The following is a 21,079-nucleotide window of genomic DNA, read 5'->3' as shown; positions in this document are numbered from 1 at the left end:
ATAAATTGTAAAGACCTGGATCAACTGCTTGGAAGTGAGCATTATTTTTGAATAATGCTATATAATGAAAAAGAAGCTATATAATGAAAAAGAAGAAATACTCATCAAATGCTACAGTGGGCTATTACAACTCAGCGTGTGAGCAGAGCCAAAACTTGGTTTCATGAAATGACTTAAAATTGAGTAGTTCATACAATTAATTTCAATTCTACACACAAGGTAGAAACTGGATTTGAATTCGGTTTCAGTCACGGGCTCTTGAGGACTCAGTTCTTCCTTTTGTGGTCTAATGGCCTGGTATCCCTTCCCTTAGGACCACAGTGCCAGGCTCAGGCCAAGCTGAAATGTGTCCCTCCCACTGGGCTTCAGCATGCCTACATCCCCTTTCTAGAGTCTCCACAGGCGGCCTCTGGCCTGAGCAATGTATCACTGAGTGCTGCTGGACTCTCATGGAACTCTAGCATGTCTCTTTTGGGAGGGGCCAGGCCAGATTGTTGCTTTGTAGAGGAGAACAGTGTCCCCTTGTCTCAAATTTTCCATGGAAGGTGGCCAAGATCTTCTGCTGAAGCAGGTGGCATTACAGCGAATAATGGCAAACTGGTCACCGCAGATCACTGGGCTGCTCCATTGGAAGTGGAGAGTGAGGTTCCTAGGTTGATGTAGCAGATGACTGAGCCCCACAACAGAGCTAGTCGGTCACAGCCTCTGCAACACCAACCCTAACTTTGCAAAGACCGCCTGGGACATTCATAAAGTCCCACCCCAAACCTTTCTACTGCCGAGGAAACAATTTTGAGGTGGAAATTAATGGATTACTTGTGAAGTAAGCCCACATGTTTGAACTAAAGGTCACCTCTGGAGCATCCAGGAAGATGTTGCCAAGTTGTGAGCCCTACCTAAGTACACGAGACGTTTAGGTGCACATGTGTGCACTTCAGATATTTTACTTAACCGAGTGTGTGTTGTGTTTGGCCGGGATCACTTGGAGAACCTGGGACTCCCTTCCATTATAATTAACGTATTTCATGACTTCTCAGTACAGTTGGGAAGGTGGAAGAAAAATAGACAGGTTGACATTCCTTTTCATATTCCTCATTTGAAACTGGCTGGGATCGTGCAGCCAAAAGGAGTCATTATTTTGCTTGGCAAGTCTGCAGTAATTCTCAAAACTTCCATTGCGTGATTAACAGGAGCAGCAAGGAAGCAAAACTTCACCCGGATGAGGGTGGAGGAAGGGTGTCTGTGTGTGCAAGTTTCCCCAGGGCTGATGAGGCGTGGTTTCTGGTTCTTGGCACGATGTGGGTGCTTGGGAAGATTCCCCTGAGTAACCGCAGAATAAGAGGGTGAAGTCTGAAAGAGCTCTAGGCCCCATGCCCAGCGTCCCATGCTCCCCCTCACAGTTTGTGGGACTTTTTCTTCCACAGGGTGGCTTTGGCCGAAGGGGACCCCCCGGAGCTAAGGTGAGCCTCATGCAGTGCCCCCTGGAGACTCTCTTCAAACAGCCCAGATGCCGCCCAGCCCAGGAGTGAAAAACACTCTCTCCTGTGAACCCAAAGCTTCGGAGACAGATACCAATCAATTTAGAAAGTTTATTTCGCCAAGGTTAAAGACATGCCCATGACACAGCCTCAGGAGGCCCTGATGACACCTGCCCAAGGTGTTCGGGGCACAGCTTGGTTTTACACATTTTAGGGAGACATGAGACATCAATCAATATGTGTGAGATATACATTGGTTCGGTCCAGAAAGGTGGGACAACTCGAGGAGGCTTCCAGGTCATAGGTAGATAAGAGACAAAAGGTAGCATTCTTTTGAGTCTCTGATTAGCCTTTCACTGAATACACAGTTTACCAGAACAGTCACCTATGCCTTAGTTAGGCTTAGTGAAAAATAAGGTGAAGGAAGCAATTGGATATGCCTTTGTCTCCCATGAGCAGAGGGATGACTTTCAGTTCTGTCTGTCCTTTGTCCACAAGGAATTTCCCTGTGGGCAGAATGTGAGGGAGGTATGCAGCTTAAAAAAAAAAAAATCTGGCCAGGACAGTGGCTGACGCCTGTAATCCCAGCACTCTGGGAGGCTGAGACAGGCGGATCACCTGAGGTTGGGAGTTCGAGGCTAGCCTGACCAATATGGAGAAACCCTGTCTCTACTAAAAATACAAAATAGCCAGGCGTGGTGGTGCATGCTTGTAAGCTTGTAATCCCAGCTACTCAGGAGCCTGAGGCAAGAGAATCACTTGAACCCGGGAGGCAGAGGTTGCAGTGAGCCAAGATCATGCCACTGCACTCCAGCCTGGGCAACTAGAGTGAAACTCCATCTCAAAAAAAAAGAAAAAATTCTTTGTAGCTATCTTATTTAAGAACAGAATGGGAGGCAGCTCTGTCTGATGCAGTTCCCAGCTTGACTTTTCCCTTTGGCTTAGCGATTTTGGGGTTCTGAGATTTATTTTTCTTTCATCCTCCTTGGGCTGTCATGGCTCCCGAGGCTCTGTCAGCCGTCTCCTTAAACAGCCTCTTCTGCAGAGTCTAGAGAAAATGGTGCCCAGTGGGGACTTGGGGTCCAAGTGCAGGAAACATGATTGAGGCAGTAGTGTCCCAGGTGGGCGCCTCTTCCAGAACGTGCCCACCTATCTGGCCATCAGCAACCCGCAACTTCCCGGTGTCTCGGTCCTCTGCTTTAGGTCTAAATGATCCCTGTTTCACAAAGCTGTCCGAGGAGAGGTGAGGCAAGAGTGAGGAACAATTGTAGAAGTGCAGGGAGACAGCTGGCTCCTGTGTTTAGTGTCTCGCCTGGGGTTACCGCTTTGATCATCTGTTACCTCTGGAAGAGCTGAGTTTTCCCTGGTTGCTTTCCAAGTCCCTGGCCCAGAAATGACTGTAGAGCAAAGAGCTGACGTTGACAGGAACCATCCTGACTCCTCCCTGCATCTTCTCTTATTTCAAAGGGCAACAAGGGCGGTCCTGGCCAGCCGGGCTTTGAGGGAGAGCAGGGGACCAGAGGTGCACAGGTGAGTGCTCCCGTGTGTGACTGTGTGCTCTCTGATATTTCACAAATCATTTAAAAAGTGATTGGGTGGCATTGATATCCGGAAAGTTAACCATTTTAAAGTGAACAATCCAGTGGCATTTAGTACTTCCACAATGCTGTGCAATCATCACCTCTATCTAGGTTCAAAACACAGTCTCGAAGGAGACCTGTACCCATTAGCGGTCACTCCCCATCACCCTCCACCCCGAGTCCCTGGCAACCACTAATCTCTCTCTCTTTATGGATTTGCCCACTATGGATATTTTGTATAAATGGAATCACTTACTAGGCAGCTTTGTGTGTGTGGCTTGACGGAGCATCATGTTCTTGAGCTTCATCCACATTGCAGCATGTAGAAGCACTTCATTCCTTTACATGGTGGAAGGATACTCTGTTGTGTGGCTACAGCACACTTTGTTTATCCACTCATTGGTTGATGGAGATTTAGGTTGTTTCCGCCTTCTGGCAATTGTGAATGATGCTTCTGTGAAGATTCTCCTACACGTTTTTGTCTGAATGCTTGTTGCTTGTATACATTTTAAGCTCACTTGCCTATTCACGTTCTGGATTGAGGCAGCTGCTACTGCAGCTAAGACAGGAGAATTGTGGGTTTTGGTGGCCGTTTTTGGCCAGCAGAAGTGAGGTTCCAGGCCCTGTGGGATGGGCAGATGCCATGCAGAGGCTTCTCATGGAAAGTCACCTCATTAGCACTCACGATGGTCTTTTCCTTCCTCAGGGCCCAGCTGGTCCTGCCGGTCCTCCAGGGCTGATAGGAGAACAAGGCATTTCTGGACCTCGGGTAAGCCTGTCCTAATACCAGCCCCCTCTGTAGCTGAACAGAGGGCACATTGCCAAGCAGGCTGAGAGTTTCACGGATGATGCTATTGTAGACAGACCTCCCTTTAGCTCTCCTCTTTGGCAACAAAACCCCCAGATTTAACCTCAGGCCTTGCAGTGACTGGCTACTTCACCCCAAGAAAGTAAGAGTTTCCTTTTTTGGTGCTCCACGGGCCTCTAAGTCTCAATTCTGCTCCTTCCAAGTGTCCCTGGGTGGAAATCAGGGGATATGCCTCAGGATGGAATCCTGGAAAATGTAAATCTACCAAAATGCTTAGATTCTGCAAGGTGTTTCACCTTTGGTCCCTGGAGATAGCCCCTTGTGCTTATGTATTTTGTATAGTGAGTGCCTCAAGTTCACCCATGAGTTCAGCACAGAAGATGGCCCTTAAACTTGCTGTGACCGCAGATGTTATCTTGCAATGCAGCTATCAGCAATGATGAGCAGAGACACACTGTCATTGCTGGGCTAGGATCAGGTGTCACGGAATTACGTATTCGGGTTTCCCTCATGTCTGAGATGATATTGAGGGAGGCATCCTATCATTTATTACCAAAAAATGACTAATAAACTGGTAACGAGCTCAATATGTTGCTACATAAATGTACAAAAATATTTTATGGTGGAAGCAGGCAAGAACTTGCTTAGAAAGTCCTTCTCTAGCTTGAAAGCTGATAAATACATATCTTTAGACGTTTTTAAAAAACATTTACTTAACTTGTAATTAATCAACAATTTAAGATGGTATAGATGCAAAGCTATTCAAATAGTTATCCAGTAGCTCCAGAAACATTTATTAATTTGCACTTTTTCACCATCTCTTTTACGTTATTTCTGGGCTGGGTAGACTGTACCACATTTTAAGAGTTAATTTCATCCATCAGTTTATTCATTCACCTAACAGGCTTTAACATACCCATATGTACCAGGTGCTCACTGTGAGGGTGTGAAAAGGGAGGCAGAATAAAGTCACATAAAATCTGGGAGCTTGCCGTCCTGTCAGGAACCTAGGATATGTACATTAATAACTGCAACATGCATTAATTTGTGAAAACTGGCACTGAGAGGTAATACTCATGTTTTACATTTGTGCATGCCATTTCTGTGCATGTTTATATTTGAGTCCGTAGCCCCGTGCTCAGAGCTGAGTGCTTGGGATTTGCAGGCGGGACAGGTCCCATGCCCCTGGCAGGCTCTGACTTCCATGCAGGGGAGAGTCAGGTTTCAGAGACCAATCTGCCTGGACGGTTGGCCACTTGACTGACCCATTCCTCCCCTCCTGCTCCAGGGAAGCGGAGGTGCCGCTGGTGCTCCTGGAGAACGAGGCAGAACCGGTCCCCTGGGAAGAAAGGTTTGTCTTTAGAAAGGTAGAGCTTTCCTGAGGACAGGGACCAGCCAGGCACACATGCCCCTCTCCCTCTTTGGTCAGTCTGTCTGTCCCTCCTCTTCAGTACTACTGGTTCCCACTCCAGCCTCCCCTGTTGATCGCGGCTTGGCCAGTGGAATCATTGTCCCCCAACAATCCCCACCATAATTCCCACCACCATCCCTGCCACCAACCATCTCTGCTCAGAGGGCTGGCTTTCTCCTGGCCACAGCCCTCCATCAGCTGCCAGGTTTTCTGCTCCTCTCTTGCTTGGCTTGTGCCAATAGTGCAGCACCCTCTGAGCCGTCAGAGCAGCCGGGCAGTGCTTGGTACAGTTTCAGTATAATATGGAACGAGCAGTCTTTAAACGTGGGCAGTGCACGCACAGCGGCTCAGCTAATCACATTTAGATCATCCGAGAGCCCCGACCCTGACTGTCCTGGATAACAGCAAGTCTGCTGTATGAAGGCTGCCTGAGAACCTCCTTTCGCTTTGAGATAAATTACAATTTGTCATAACCAGTCCGAAAAGACTGCATGTTCTCTGTAAAAGAAATGATTTCCTGTGAATCCACGATGGTCTCTGCCTGGAGAGTGTTTTGGGGTTTTATGCTGGGCTCAATGCCCACCACCTTCCGTGCCTTCTTCTCCCAGCTGTTACTCTCTCTTCTCATCAGCCCGTCCCCCATGCCACGCTGGTGAAAAGGACAAACACAAACCCTCCTGGATTCTTTTCCAGGAATTTGCACATGAATGTTGCAATTTAGAAAATCATTCCACCGAAATCTCAAAGGTGAAGTCAGCATGTTGCAGCACCCTTACCTAGAGCAAAAGCATGGCTTGGCATCACACTGTAAGCCAGCCTCAGGCCACAGGGTCTCAGCCAGCCTCAGGCCACAGGGTCTCAGCCATGTTTCTCATGTCTAGGGTGAGCCCGGAGAGCCAGGACCAAAAGGAGGAATCGGGAACCGGGGCCCTCGTGGGGAGACGGTAAGGTCACAGCGCGCTTGGGGTCAGGCTGTCGCTGACTCTTTGCTGGAAGGTGCAGGAAGCCAGGAGAGGGTTCCAAATAAAGATGAGCCTTGCTTCTTGTATTATTGGGGATACGGCTGGAAATGCTGAAACTTGCTCATCCATGGCAAATTAATTTAACAAGTTTTATTTTATTGGCAGGGGTAGAGAGGTGGGGCGGGCCGTGGGGAGAGACATTTTTTCCCCTGTGTTTTTCCTGATACAAGAGAATGTAGAGGCTAATGAAGCTTAAACCACCTTCATCTTAGGTCCCGCAAATGCTTTGCAAGCATAACTAGATGAAGCTTTTCTGCAAAGAAGTAAATGTCATTTGGGTTAAAATGGAATTGGATTTGATTAGGTCTCAGTCCAGATGGAAACAATTTCTTTTGAATGAGACATCTTAGGAATAGAAATTATTACCTCAGTAACTCATTTTTTAAATGCTATTTAAAAATGCCCCAAGAACTCACCAACAATAATTTTGTAATGTACATTTCTACGTTACAAAAGAATAAAGAAATCTACGGTCCATTGTGACTTTTTCCAAAAGGAGTCATGGCACCTAAGCACTCTATAAAAGGACCAGGTTGATCTGACTGTTTTAATTCCAAGCATCAAAATATTTTTCTTTCTTTCATTTTTGTCTTTTCAACTAACTGAAGTTTAAAAACGAATCTGTTTGTATTACTTTTAATCTCAGAAGCACAGGGAAAAAATCAGACTTCAAACCATTGAAGGAAATCTCTTCCTGATTCTGTTTCTATTAATTTGGGTCAACAGATCTCTAGTTGTTGATATCTGTTGAAAACTGTAAATTAACTAAGTGGCAATTCCTACATATGTTAGAGATAGTAATGTACAATTCACACAAATTCTTCTGATTCTTCTGATTCATAATTAATGACGTCCAGTTCTGAATGCTCCTCATGAGAGAGCAACAGGAACAGATCTGAGCATGCTGGGGGGAGGTGTTGGAAAGGAGGGGGTCTAGGGGTGATGACTTGGAAGGAAGGGAAGGGATATGGGGAGGGGGAATATGACCTGGGCCTGAGAGATGGAGTTCAGTGTTTTGGTTTTGAAGTAGAATCAAAGACTTATGGATGCATAGAATCAAAGTAACCATCAAGATTCCTGTCAATTCTAAGATTCTTGGGGTTGACGAGTCTTTGATTCTACATCCAAACAGAATCTTTACCAAAAGCAACCAGCAGTTCTTTCTATGTTAGTCTGCCAGTGCCATTTTGCTACGGGAGTCCTTTGAGCCCACCGCCTACAGAAATGGTCTTGTTCACACTTGGAGGATAGGACAGGAGTGGGAAGTATGCCTACTCCTGTGCCTTAGTCTGCAAACATTTCAGGAGCTCAAGGATCCACTTCTCGGGGGCAGCGGCAGGGCAGAGACGGTGGTTATGGTGTGCCAGGCATGGCGACCTATAGTCACATCTCTTTCCCACTCTTAGGGAGATGACGGGAGAGACGGAGTTGGCAGTGAAGGGCGCAGAGGCAAAAAAGTACGTATCTGCTGAGGATTATCCAAGCGTCCTTGCTGCCAGGAGGCTCCAAGGACAACTTCTGATGTGTTGTGTTTTAAAAGAATTATTTCTTTAAAAATTGTCTTTGTATTTGAGTGAGTGTTTTCTTTTGATGACTCAGCAGACATTTCTTTCTTTCAAGGTCCATTTATTTTAGATGAATTTAAATTAGAATCAAGTATTAAATAATCTATTTTTCCTTTATAGGGAGAAAGAGGATTCCCTGGATACCCAGGACCAAAGGTAAATAATCCCTGGTCGGTGAAGCATCATCATGATTTTGGGATGGCTCTGGTATGTCCATGGACTGAGAATCAGAATATCTTGGCATTAGTCTTGGGTCAGCCACTCAGTTAACTGGGCTACCCTGAGAAAGACCCTTCCTTCCCTAAAATACTCTCTCATCTGTCAAGTGGAGGTCATGATACATACTTGTCCTGGTGTTTATGAGATTTAAATAAAATATGCTGCAATCAAAGTACTCTGTAAGCTGTGAAATGCTATAACCTACATGATAGTATCATTACTGATTAATTAAATTAAGACCATCTGCAAATACCACAAATATAGTAGTAACCCACTGGAAAAGTGAATCAAAGCTAACCACTTGGCTGCCCTGGAAAAGTGTGACCCACACGTCTCCTGGATGTCTTACCCCACGGACCCTCAGTGAGATCTTCTGTTCCAGAGCTTACTGTGCCACTTCTTGGCTTTCTTCCCAGGGTAACCCAGGCGAGCCTGGGCTAAATGGAACAACAGGACCCAAAGGCATCAGAGGCCGAAGGGTAAGTTTGCGTGGGCCTTGGCTGCAGGTGAGGAATGAGAACGTATGTCTCAATGTGATTAACTGCTGAGGCTTTGACAATTATCCTTCACTTGCACCCTGGCCAGGGATAGCACAGGGTGGAAGGAAGGGAATCCTGAGCCCCAGACCAATGTCCTCAGGGTGCCACCATGGCTGTGGTCCATGGCTCTCCTCCTGTAGGTGTATTCCTCTTCCTCCAACTCACCTCCAGGGTCGCCAGCCCAGCTCACTCCAGGCACAGCACCCACCTACACTCTCCAATCTCATTATGGGTGACTGGGAAGTCTGTGCAGTCACTTTGGGCCATACCCACCCAGTCGGCCAGGCAATGGGAGTGAATGAGGCATGGCAACTGCTTCTGAAGCCTCTGGGCTTGCAAGCAAGCCAGGCCAAGGCCATGGGCTCCTCAGACTACTGGTGCTGAGATTCCTCTTCCTTAAGCTACTTTTGGCCCTGATAGCTCTTTTCTTTTTATTCTTTGTGTGTGTGTGTGTGTGTGTGACAAGGTCTCACTCTGTTGCCAAGGTCTCAGTCTGTCATCTGGGCTGGAGTGCAGTGGTGCCATCTTGGCTCACTGCAACCTCCATCTCCTGGGATCAAGCGATCCTCACACCTCAGCCTCCCAAAGTGCTGGGATTACATGCATGAGACACCACACCTGGCCAGATTATTCTTCAATGGATGTTTACTCACCCTCTTAAAACGGCAGAGTCTTCAATTAGCAAATTGTGGCCTAGATCTGTGTAAATGTTGCTAACAGTTATTTTCAGCCTGAAATGTAGTTTAAAAAGAAACATAATTATCCTATTAATTTGATCAGTGAAGACAGTCAAACTAGATCATTTAATGTCCCAAAGAGCTTTAAAACATTGGATGATGATTATCTACACTGAACACATGAGCTAATTCACTGTCTGTTACCTATTCTCCTGGGAGTCCTTAGTAATCATATTAATGGTTCTTGGGAAAGCATCTGTCTTACCTTAGCCTGGCAGAGAACACAATATACAACACCTCTATAGTTGGTGGGGGACTCCCATTGGCTTTGTTGAGGTTGCTTGTCCCTAAACTTGCATTTAAGAGACACTTTAGCTCCCTTAAAGTGAGAGATTTCTCGTGGTGATGGAGTCCCTTGGGTTAGATCACTTTTACCGTCCCTTCCAACTATAGGAGCCTTAAATTCTCCACTTTCTGACACAGTTGAACAATGTTTGTTCTGCTCCCTCTAGGGAAATTCGGGACCTCCAGGGATAGTTGGACAGAAAGGAGACCCTGGCTACCCAGGACCAGCTGTAAGTATTTATCCAGTTCTGACCCAGCCACCTGGCCCTGGGTGCTTTACACGTGGTCCCTGAAAACTTCCCACCATCTGCTTTGCTCACAAGAAAATGTGCTCTCTTTGTATTTGCTTGGTTGTCAAACCGCCTCTCTGACATCATGATGCAGCAAAGAGATTTTGAATTTTAGAGTAACAAGAAACTTTAAAGAAATAGGTTTCATGGGATATCCTGTCATCTAGGGAGTATTGTAATTTGCCTTTATAGTTTCCTGGCATAGGTGCATTTGAGGTTTGTGTGGAGAAGAAACCAAAGAGGAGAAATCTAAATACCTTTTGCTTGCATCTTGTAGAAGCAGTGCAATTATGCCAGGCCTTGGTTTGACAATGCTTCCTGTGGTCTATGAAATCCCCAAGGGAGCTCCTGATTTGTGGTTAAAGCCCACTAGTTATGCTGCCACCAGGAGCCGGGAGGGCATCCTCCCACAGCCCTTCCAAACCTCTTTATTGCTAATACCTTTGTTTTCTTATTTGAATTTCTCCATATATTGTCCCTCAATATTGAAATTGGTGAGTTTCAAAAAATAATGGAAAAGATAATTCGGGAGTTGGAAAATCATTCCTAGAAGGAAAGGTTCAGGGCTTAGTTTGGTTGAATTAGGGAAAAGAAGGCTGGTCAGGTGGGTCTGATTGCTGTCTTTAAGTAGGTGAAGTGTTGGGGGGAGCACATTAAGCCAGTTCCTGCAGAAGACCAAGCAGGCAGAAATAGCCTCCTGGAAAGACAACTAATGGCCCATGAGATGCCTGCTGGGCTGTCAGGGTGGTGAGGTTTAGGCATGGGACACTGAGGGAAGCCACGAGTCAGTCCCTAGAGCTCCTCGGGGTGGAATTCAGCTGGGATGCTTTAGAGACGGAGGGAGCCAGGGCAGCTCAATGATCTCTCACTGCCCCTTCAGCAGGGGACAGCGTATCAAGCAAGTGTGTGAAAGGGAGCTCTTTTCTCAAGAGAAGCAGAATCTAGACCCAAGTTCACTCGTGGGCTTTACATGGATTGGTGGTGAGCTTCCTGGTTTCAGAACATGAGACTATTTCAAAAGCCAAATGACCTCCCAGGGAAACACATTTGCTCCAGAATCTTCTCTTTTTTGCTTTGCAAGGGATAAAATCAGGTTTATAGGGAGAGGCTGTAAACAATCAAGGTTATCCAGGGGCCCCTTTGTCTTGCTCTGTGTATTTCTGGGGGCCAAAGCCTGTTTATTCGAATTCCCCATCTGCTGTGCCTCTCACCTTTCGTTCCTTGGTTTTACAGGGTCCCAAGGGCAACAGGGGCGACTCCATCGATGTAAGTTGCATGTGTCCAGAATGACTCATTAACCTCATGAGCCTTTGATTTGCTCTCTTTACGTATTCTTTTATTTTCTTTTAAAGCAATGTGCCCTCATCCAAAGCATCAAAGACAAATGCCGTAAGTACATGATTTTCTGTTGTCTCACAATGCATATTTTTACATTCGAAATTCTCACATGGTAGAGTAGTCTCTCACCCTTTCTTCTCTTTGCTTCTTTTCTAGCTTGCTGTTATGGTAAGTTGATTTTGGTGACTTTCTCCTAAGGAAAGGAAGCCTCCCTTTTGTAGTAAGTACAGTTTGTCTTTAACCCTCCACCCTCTACTTTCCACAGGGCCCCTGGAGTGCCCCGTCTTCCCAACAGAACTAGCCTTTGCTTTAGACACCTCTGAGGGAGTCAACCAAGACACTTTCGGCCGGATGCGAGATGTGGTCTTGAGTATTGTGAATGACCTGACCATTGCTGAGAGCAACTGCCCACGGGGGGCCCGGGTGGCTGTGGTCACCTACAACAACGAGGTGACCACGGAGATCCGGTTCGCTGACTCCAAGAGGAAGTCGGTCCTCCTGGACAAGATTAAGAACCTTCAGGTGGCCCTGACATCCAAACAGCAGAGTCTGGAGACTGCCATGTCGTTTGTGGCCAGGAACACATTTAAGCGTGTGAGGAACGGATTCCTGATGAGGAAAGTGGCTGTTTTCTTCAGCAACACGCCCACGAGAGCATCCCCACAGCTCAGAGAGGCTGTGCTCAAGCTCTCAGATGCGGGGATCACCCCCTTGTTCCTTACAAGGCAGGAAGACCGGCAGCTCATCAACGCTTTGCAGGTCTGTGCTCTGTGCGTGCTGTTGGCATCTCCCTTTCTTCTGGGGCTCTGAGAAGGTTCTCAGACACGTCCATGCTCCTTTGTGGCTTCATGTCCCATAGCTCCTAAAACATCCCCAATGAGGCCATCTGCCTGAGAACTTCTCTTGTGAGGTCTCCAGGACAACCTCGTGGCTCCAGCACTACAGGGACGCCTACATGCTTGTAGCACTGCCCCCAGGTCCCTCCTCACATGTTGACAGCTCTTGCCGGTTAGTGATGCTAGTGTTGGTGACACTCTCTGTCTACTAACAAGGTGGTGTGACTTGTTTGCTTTATTCATGAGGAACTGGACGTTTGGATCCGTCCTGTCTCCTCCCAAGATGGCCCCCTGTGCACACTCTGAGCTGTGTCTTACTGTGTACTGGGCATTTGCTTCCCATAACTGGCTGGTGAGGTTTGTATCATCAGTCTCACCTCATGGATAGGAAGATCCTGCTGTTAGTGAGGTGCTCGTGAGAGGCTAGGACCCTAGTCCATTAGACTCTGAAACCCATGTGCTGATGATACCCATTCCAGTCTCCACTCTGTCCCAATCAGCCCTGAAGGTGAATATCCAGGGTGGCTCTGGAGGCCTGCAGTCTCTTAATGAGGTCCCCAAAACTATGCCGACTCAGCACCCCCAATCTACACCACTGTGCAAAGCTTTCTTCAGTGAGGCCCCAAGGGTCAGCCCACGGAGAGGCCAAGTGTCGCTTGTAATTCTATTAAGTAACTGGTTTAATTGTGTTTTTTTTTTTTTTTTTTTTTTTTTTGAGACAGAGTCTTGCTCTGTCACCCAGGCTGGAGTGCAATGGCGTGATCTCGGCTCACTGCAACCTCCACCTTCCAGTTTCAAGTGATTCTCCTGCTTCAGCCTCCTGAGTAGCTGGGATTACAGGCACTCGCCACCAAGCCTAGCTAATTTTTGTATTTTTCTTTCTTTTTTTTTTTTTAGTAGAGACGGGGGTTTCACCATGTTGGTCAGACTGGTCTCGAACTCCTGACCGCGTGATCTGCCTGCCTCGGCCTCCCAAAGTGCTGGGGTTACAGGCGTAAGCCACCGCACCCAGCCAACTAGTTTAATTCTTACATCAATTAATATTTATTCAGTGCAGTTCTGGCGATACTGTTCAAGACAGATGGGTGATGGGTAGCAAGGAGTCCACCCGGGAGTCAGGAGGCCTTGGCCTGGTTCCACACTCCCCCCACCCATTTAAAGTAATGTGCACACCACTTAGCGTCCCTGCGTCTCAGATTTTTCACCTGTAAATTGAGACTGGGGCAGGATGATTGCTAATGTCTTTCCTTCCACATTGGATATTCTATGCTTTTACCACAGCCTGTGTCGGCGAAAGACATTGGGTCATCGCTGCCATTCCTCAGGGCTTGTTCTGCCGAACACAGGATGATTTGTGCATAGAGCGCTGGGCTTGGGAATTCAGTATTGAAGTTGGGCTACCGGCCATGTGCTCTTGATGGGGGGGTTCATTCACATAAGTCTGTCCTTGTGTGGGCTGCGGGACCCAGAACCACGTGAGTTTCTTAGCATGGTTTCAACGAGATCAAAAAATTGTTCATTCATTAATTATTTGCTCATTCATTCATTCAAACTAGCTATTTGTTAAATGAATAATTACTAATCGTGTGCCAGGTACGGCGATAGACAGGACTCTTTGCACCCACTGGGAGTGATTTTGTTACTTGCTTTAACCACACCTGAGAGGGTGGGGAAGGGATGGAGCTCCCATATTGTTGCTAAAAATAACGATAAGATTAAGTTCCTACTGTTTGCCAGAGGATACACCAGTTACTAACATTTATTATCTAATTTAACCCTCCAAATGACACCATTAGGAAGGTATTACCCCCCATTTTACAGCTGAAAAAAACTGAACCCCATTTGAACGGGATATGAACTCCAGCTCACCCTAGTAGAATAAAACCTATGTCTTTCTATTATACTCAGAGCCTAGCCCCACCCCCAAATGAGAAGATATTCCCAATACTGCCCTATTGGGAAGTTAATCTATTTTATTGATGTAGCTTTGATTTACTCCTCTGCCATATTTTCAGATATTAGTGATCATGTACGCCCCTACCAAAGTTGTTCTTTTGTTTAAACCAGATCAATAACACAGCAGTGGGGCATGCGCTTGTCCTGCCTGCAGGGAGAGACCTCACAGACTTCCTGGAGAATGTCCTCACGTGTCATGTTTGCTTGGGTAAGCTGTTTCTCTAACAGGAAGATCTGCTCAGCTGCAATTGCAAAACATAATATCCATGGGAGAGTGAGAGAATAATGATGATCTGTAAAAAGAGCTTGAGTTCAATTGATTCACAAAGCCTCGTATTTACCAGAGTAAATACTACTGCAGCAGTTTCTATATTAAAAATGGACCTCCCAAAACAGAGCTTCTCTTTGATGGCGGATAATTCATTTTATAGGTAACAAAGGAGGAGGCAGTTTCTGCTTAAGTTTTGACATTAGAATCTAGAATGAAAATATTGGCACTAGTGACTTTCTAGAACATATTTCTTCAAAGAGTGGCAGAGAAGTAATATAATTTTTCATTTCTTTTAAAAATGCCAGCACATGGTATACTACAAAGATTTTAGGTTAGTGATTTGTTTCATCTACTAAGTATTAGGTGATAGAAACTGAAATCTGGCCATAATCAAATCAAGGCAAGATATAAATTGGTTTTGGTTGTGATTTTTTTTTTTATTTTTTAGACAGAGTCTTGCTCTTGTTGCCCAGGCTGGAGTGCAGTGGCACAATCTTGGCTCACTGCAACCTCTGCTTCCTGGGTTCAAGCGATTCTCCTGCCTCAGCCTCCAGAGTAGCTTGGATTACAGGCATGCGCCATCAGGCCCAGCTAATTTTTGTATTTTTAGTAGAGACAGGGTTTCACCATGTTGGCCAGGATGATCTCGATCTCTTGACCTCGTGATCCACCTGCCTTGGCCTCCCAAAGTGCTGGGATTACAGGCGTGAGCCACTGCTTCCGGCCCGCTTTTGATCTTATGTGATCATTTTAATCAACCAAGTCTCCCAGCAGATTGATGAGCTGTGTATCCTGCTGTGGGTGTCACAGAACAAATAGGCTGCCATGCTTCTTTCTAGACGTCTGCAACATCGACCCATCCTGTGGATTTGGCAGTTGGAGGCCTTCCTTCAGGGACAGGAGAGCGGCAGGGAGCGATGTGGACATCGACATGGCTTTCATCTTAGACAGCGCTGAGACCACCACCCTGTTCCAGTTCAATGAGATGAAGAAGTACATAGCGTACCTGGTCAGACAACTGGACATGAGCCCAGATCCCAAGGCCTCCCAGCACTTCGCCAGAGTGGCCGTTGTGCAGCACGCGCCCTCTGAGTCCGTGGACAATGCCAGCATGCCACCTGTGAAGGTGGAATTCTCCCTGACTGACTATGGCTCCAAGGAGAAGTTGGTGGACTTCCTCAGCAGGGGAATGACACAGTTGCAGGGAACCAGGGCCTTGGGCAGTGCCATTGAATACACCATAGAGAATGTCTTTGAAAGTGCCCCAAACCCACGGGACCTGAAAATTGTGGTCCTGATGCTGACGGGCGAGGTGCCGGAGCAGCAGCTGGAGGAGGCCCAGAGAGTCATCCTGCAGGCCAAATGCAAGGGCTACTTCTTCGTGGTCCTGGGCATTGGCAGGAAGGTGAACATCAAGGAGGTATACACCTTCGCCAGTGAGCCAAATGATGTCTTCTTCAAATTAGTGGACAAGTCCACCGAGCTCAACGAGGAGCCTTTGATGCGCTTTGGGAGGCTGTTGCCGTCCTTCGTCAGCAGTAAGTCCTGCGTGGCACAGCATGTGCCCTGGCCTGGCTTTATGCTCGGGCCAGGAGAAGTGTAGGAACAGTCATGGAAAAGACAACCGATGTGTTGACAGGAACTGTTTCATTCATTGAACAGACATATATTGACACCTGCCATATGCCACAAATGCTTTTAGGAGCCAGAGTAAGCAGGGAACATGCAGACAGAATCCTTGTTCTCATTGATTCCTTTATTCCACCACATTTGACCAAGCGCCACCTAGTCATAAGGCACTCTTGGTGTCCTTAACAGTTTACAAATGGGTGGGCAAATGGATCAAATGCACATTTATTACGCATGACATAGTAGGCTGGCATGTTGCGAGAGAAGTGATTTCTGTTAGGGGCACCGGGGAAAGCTTCTAGAAAGAGTTGCTTTGATCTGGGCTTAGCCACCAGCCCCGTGCTTGGATACCACTGGGTCTTTGCTCATGGGGCTCCCCCTCCCTGGAATGCTCTCCACCGCACTTCAGCAGCAAACCCATATTCATCTTCAAAGTTCAATTCCAATGGCTTCTGCTCGCCATGGAAGCTGCTGCTCCCAAGGCCTGCTCATGGTTAATCCGGACACCCTATTTAGGGCATCTATTACCTGGCCTGTTGATCATTTATTTGTGGGTCTGTGGTCCCCTAGACTGCTCTTTGAGGAGGTGCAGCCTATTATAGTTTCCAGAGCCTGTGTACAGTGTGCAGCCCAGGGTCAGTACAGGCAAGGCTTGGAACAGATGAGGGGGATTTATAAAGTATAAGTAAACATGTATATGCTAAATGTTTATTATTTAAGGCAATGTTGAGGTCTATGAAAACAGTATTCACATTTGTGAAGGTCTGGCCCCCAAAAGAGTCAAAGAAAAATGTGAAGCAAAGGTAAGCCCCCAGGTTCACCCACAGGTCACTGTTCCTGTCTTCCAAAGATTAAAAACAAAAGCTTTGTTCAACAAAGCATTGAGAAAATCTGAAAAGCAGTTGGATTATAATCTGATGTCCAAGAGTCTAGAACTTGTTGAACTCTCCACTTGATTTTTCTTCTATCCCTGTCTTCTCTCTCATGTTGGATAAATATATCTTTAACTTAATCACCCAAATATTGCCAAATAGAACATATTGGCTTACCATGTTTTATGGATCCAATGCCATCATACTTTATGTTTAAAATCACTGGACATAGTTTGTCTGATATAGTTAATTCAACAATAATTATGGGCTAAATAAATGTTATGTGATTCATTTAACTTGTTGACAGATTAATTTTAATTTTCATGTTATTAGCATGCGGTTCAATTGTTTTCTTTGTTTTTTTCTTTAGGTGAAAATGCTTTTTACTTGTCCCCAGATATCAGGAAACAGTGTGATTGGTTCCAAGGGGACCAACCCACAAAGAACCTTGTGAAGTTTGGTCACAAACAAGTGTAAGTGATTATAATTATTGTCTTAAAAATTGTAGCGCTGCAGGGAGTGCACAGGTCCTCCAACCACCTCCTGACTTTATGGGATGAGGACCTTGAAATCCAGAAAATGTGACTTCCCAAAGGTAATGTGGGTCATGCTTCTCAAATAATCTGTTTTATCAGTTAGCTTTTGCCATGTAACAAGCTACCCAAAACTTAGTGGCTTAAAACAACAACCACGTATTTATTTTCTTACTTAATTTATTTAGAGACAGAGTCTTGCTGTGTTGCCCAGGCTGGAGTGCAGTTGTGCAATCTTGGCTCACTGTAACCTCTGCCTCCTGGATTCAAGCAATTCTCATGCTTCAGCCTCCCGAGTAGCTGGGACTACAGGTGCATGCAGCCATGCCTGGCTAATTTTTGTATTTTTTTTTCAGTAGAGATGGGGTTTCACCATGTTGTCCAGCCTTGTCTAGAACTCCTGAACTCAAATGATCTGCCTGCCTCAGCCTCCCAAAGTGCTGGGATTATAAGCATGAGCCACTGGGCCTGGCCAACAACCACTTATTTAATTTGCAATTCTGTGGGTTAGCAATTTTTGTTTGGGCTCAACTGGGTGGTTCTTCTGTTTTCTCCTTGGATCCCTTATGTTTGTGGTCAGCTGCTTGTCAGCTATAGAGCTGCTGGTCTAGAGTGGTCTCAGATGGGCTGGTTCATCTCTGCTCCATGTGGTCTCTCATTCTCAGCAGGCTAGCTTGGGTTTGTTCACCAGGTGACCTGGCAGGGTTCCCTGAGAGAAGACAAGTGTGCAAGGCCTCTTGTGACCTAGGTTAGAACTGGCACACTGTTACTTCTGCCACGTTCTATTGACCAAAGCATGTCCAAAGGCTAACCTAGATTTAAGAATGGAAAACTAGGCTTGATGGAAGGACTTGCCACATTACATTGAAAGGGCATGGGCAGAGAGAAGGTAGATAATTGAGACCGTAGTTCCAAACAATTTACCATATCTGGTGTGAAATGATTACGTAAAAGAAGGATTGGATACATCAAAAAATGGACTCCATGTCTTCTTAAAATTATTAATGCTGTGATAACATGTAATGATGGTAATAATAGGAAGTCATGTGCATGTTCTATGAAGACTGACGGGAGGGGTGGGAGTGGGCAGGACTGTGGCACCCATGCCGATGCTGCTGCCTGGCCCATGTGCCGTGTTTCATGCCCTGCTCCATCTCGGGTGCCAACCCTAGGAGCAAAGAGGGCAGTGGGGGCATGTAACAGAGGGCTAGCTGGGGTGATGTGGCTGCAAGAACTGAGCCCCTGCAGCGTGTCAGCAATGTGTGCTCCTTAAGAGAATGTCACAGTGTGTCATGCTTTGGAGGGAAGTGCAGATTCTGCAGATTCTGAACTTCGTACACAGATGAGATGTGAACGCAAATGATCCTTCAAAAATGACTATCTGGCTTACTACTGGCTGACTCTCAAGATGGGGAAAGAGAGCCCATCTCTTCCTACTGCAGACCCTTCTGTCTATCACCACTTAAGTCCTTCAGCTCTTTCTTTTGACCTCAGAAGGAGTGGCTTTAAATCTCAGCATAGCAAGAATGAATATCATTGCTAAGGCCACTAGGACCCTTATCGTGGCACTGGATGCTTCATTTAGCTTTGTAGCCTCTATTTTTCTAGGCTCTAATGATTCGTATTTTTTCTCTGAAACCTTCCCTGAAATTGGCTCAACCTTTTTATCTTTAGGAAAACAGAATGAATGAAGTAACCTAGTATTTGAAGTCTTATGATATTAACTTGAAAATATATTAATACTTCCTAGGACAAGTAGCAAGATATGACTATAAAATAATATATTTTCTTCTAAGATCAAGAAAGCTATGAAGTGTGGGTCCTTGTTGTTATGTCTGTTTGATTAGGCTGCTATTCTCTCTAGATATTGGTAATAGATCAAGAAATTGTAAAAAAAAAAAATACACATACACAAAAATTAAGAGAAATAAAAAATATATATACTCCCAATAATAAGCCCTGGGAGCAAAATAGTACATGCTAACTTTATAATTTTCCAGCTCAACATAGCATTTGATTGAGTGGATATTTTCTTATAATGTAAGTAGCTAACTACTGATTTCATTTAATTTTTGGTGTATGTTTTGGTTGGTTAATTGCTATAATGAGAACATTGTTGGATATTATTTATTATTGTCCCTTATTTTCTCTCTGCCTTTATTTTAGAAATTGAAAGATGTTTTTGTAGAACAATATAAGCTTCATTTTTAATGGTTCTATTTTTCAATATGCTGTTCCATATCTTTTTTTAGGGAGGCACAGATCCTTAAAAGAAGGAATTTAATATATGCACTGCTATACATAATCTATAAAAACTATTGCATGCATTTTGCTAAAACAAATTTAATGTAGCTCATGGGGTTATGTCTTTATTTATTTTAGATAGCAGGTAAAAGTAGAGGTAATATTGAATTTGTCTTAACAGAAATGTTCCGAATAACGTTACTTCAAGTCCTACATCCAACCCAGTGACGACAATGAAGCCGGTGACTACGACGAAGCCGGTGACCACCACAACAAAGCCTGTAACCACCACAACAAAGCCTGTGACTATTATAAATCAGCCATCTGTGAAGCCAGCCGCTGCAAAGCCGGCCCCTGCAAAACCTGTGGCTGCCAAGCCTGTGGCCACAAAGACGGCCACTGTTAGACCCCCAGTGGCGGTGAGGCCAGCAATGGCAGCGAAGCCTGTAGCAGCAAAGCCAGCAGCTGTAAGACCTCCCGCTGCTGCTGCTGCAAAACCAGTGGCGACCAAGCCTGAGGTCCCTAGGCCACAGGCAGCCAAACCAGCTGCCACCAAGCCAGCCACCACTAAGCCCGTGGGTAAGAAAGCCCTTGCTAGGGCTGCCATCTTGTGACATCCTCATTTCCTGCTCCAGGGTGTGTTCCTCAAAGCCTGCATGTAACACACTCAGAATACAGTCCTTGATCTGGGCTTGTACACCTGGATGATGTATTTTAAGAGGTGTTGGTTAGGGATTCCAGCCTCCCACTCCCCATCCTGTGCCCTCAATCCTGTCTTGCGGTAGGGATAGGAAGCTCTCATTCTCCCTGGAATGTCAGTGGGGGCACAGCTCACCTCACCTGAAAATTGAGTTGTCTTAAACTAAAGGGAAAAGTTTCCATGTTGAAATAAGATTTTAGCTCCTATTTAGGGAGTGAGAGAGACAGAAAGAAAAACGCTGCAGTTGGTTCTTAGGCAGCAAGGCAGATGTTTCTGGGCTGGTGTATGGAGCCGGACTCGCCTACCTTAGAACATGCCTTGAAAAGGTCTGGGGGAGCCCTTTGCAACTGCAAACTTTGTCTCTGCCTCATACCCACAGAAAAAGGGCCCTAAGCTGTGTGCTGTGGCAATACTGGGTGTTCAGTCCAGCAGCTTGAAAAGTCAGAGCCTGGACCATCAGTCATTCCCCAAGGCTCAAATCTATGCTCATGCTGACCATGAGAAAAATATTGAAAGCAATGGCAAAAACCACAATGACTCTGCACCAACTTAATATATTTCAGACTGAATTAGATACAAAAGGTAGATGGCTTTAATGAGACCAAGAGTATGTTATTTTATCATTTTCCTAAAGAAGATACTGGAAGACACTACCGAATGTCACAAGCTGTAAAGGAAGGCTCATGATAAAATGGAAATTATCTTCATTTGATGAACAGTATGAAAGAGAGAAAGCAGAATTCCTTTAAAAGAATTTCATGTCATA

At 45.7% G+C, this 21,079-nt stretch overlaps 1 protein-coding gene across 1 annotated transcript in view; it reads left to right on the top strand.

Moving 5' to 3' along the window:
• The window catches only part of COL6A3 (collagen type VI alpha 3 chain), a 90,178-nt gene that overhangs the window by 57,895 nt on the left and 11,204 nt on the right, over positions 1-21,079 (top strand). The window contains exons 24-40 of the mRNA XM_001153544.7: positions 1,425-1,460; positions 2,946-3,008; positions 3,765-3,827; positions 5,155-5,217; positions 6,159-6,221; positions 7,706-7,756; positions 7,985-8,020; positions 8,500-8,562; positions 9,812-9,874; positions 11,168-11,200; positions 11,287-11,323; positions 11,429-11,440; positions 11,538-12,031; positions 14,176-14,272; positions 15,175-15,873; positions 17,207-17,309; positions 19,795-20,192. Coding sequence (XP_001153544.4) covers positions 1,425-1,460; positions 2,946-3,008; positions 3,765-3,827; positions 5,155-5,217; positions 6,159-6,221; positions 7,706-7,756; positions 7,985-8,020; positions 8,500-8,562; positions 9,812-9,874; positions 11,168-11,200; positions 11,287-11,323; positions 11,429-11,440; positions 11,538-12,031; positions 14,176-14,272; positions 15,175-15,873; positions 17,207-17,309; positions 19,795-20,192 — 2,374 coding nt within the window. The remainder of the gene's footprint in view (positions 1-1,424; positions 1,461-2,945; positions 3,009-3,764; positions 3,828-5,154; positions 5,218-6,158; positions 6,222-7,705; positions 7,757-7,984; positions 8,021-8,499; positions 8,563-9,811; positions 9,875-11,167; positions 11,201-11,286; positions 11,324-11,428; positions 11,441-11,537; positions 12,032-14,175; positions 14,273-15,174; positions 15,874-17,206; positions 17,310-19,794; positions 20,193-21,079) is intronic.

This window comes from Pan troglodytes, chromosome 13, assembly GCF_028858775.2.
Source record: "Pan troglodytes isolate AG18354 chromosome 13, NHGRI_mPanTro3-v2.0_pri, whole genome shotgun sequence".
Taxonomy (NCBI): Eukaryota; Metazoa; Chordata; class Mammalia; order Primates; family Hominidae; genus Pan; species Pan troglodytes.
This window is presented reverse-complemented; position numbering and strand designations above follow the sequence as displayed.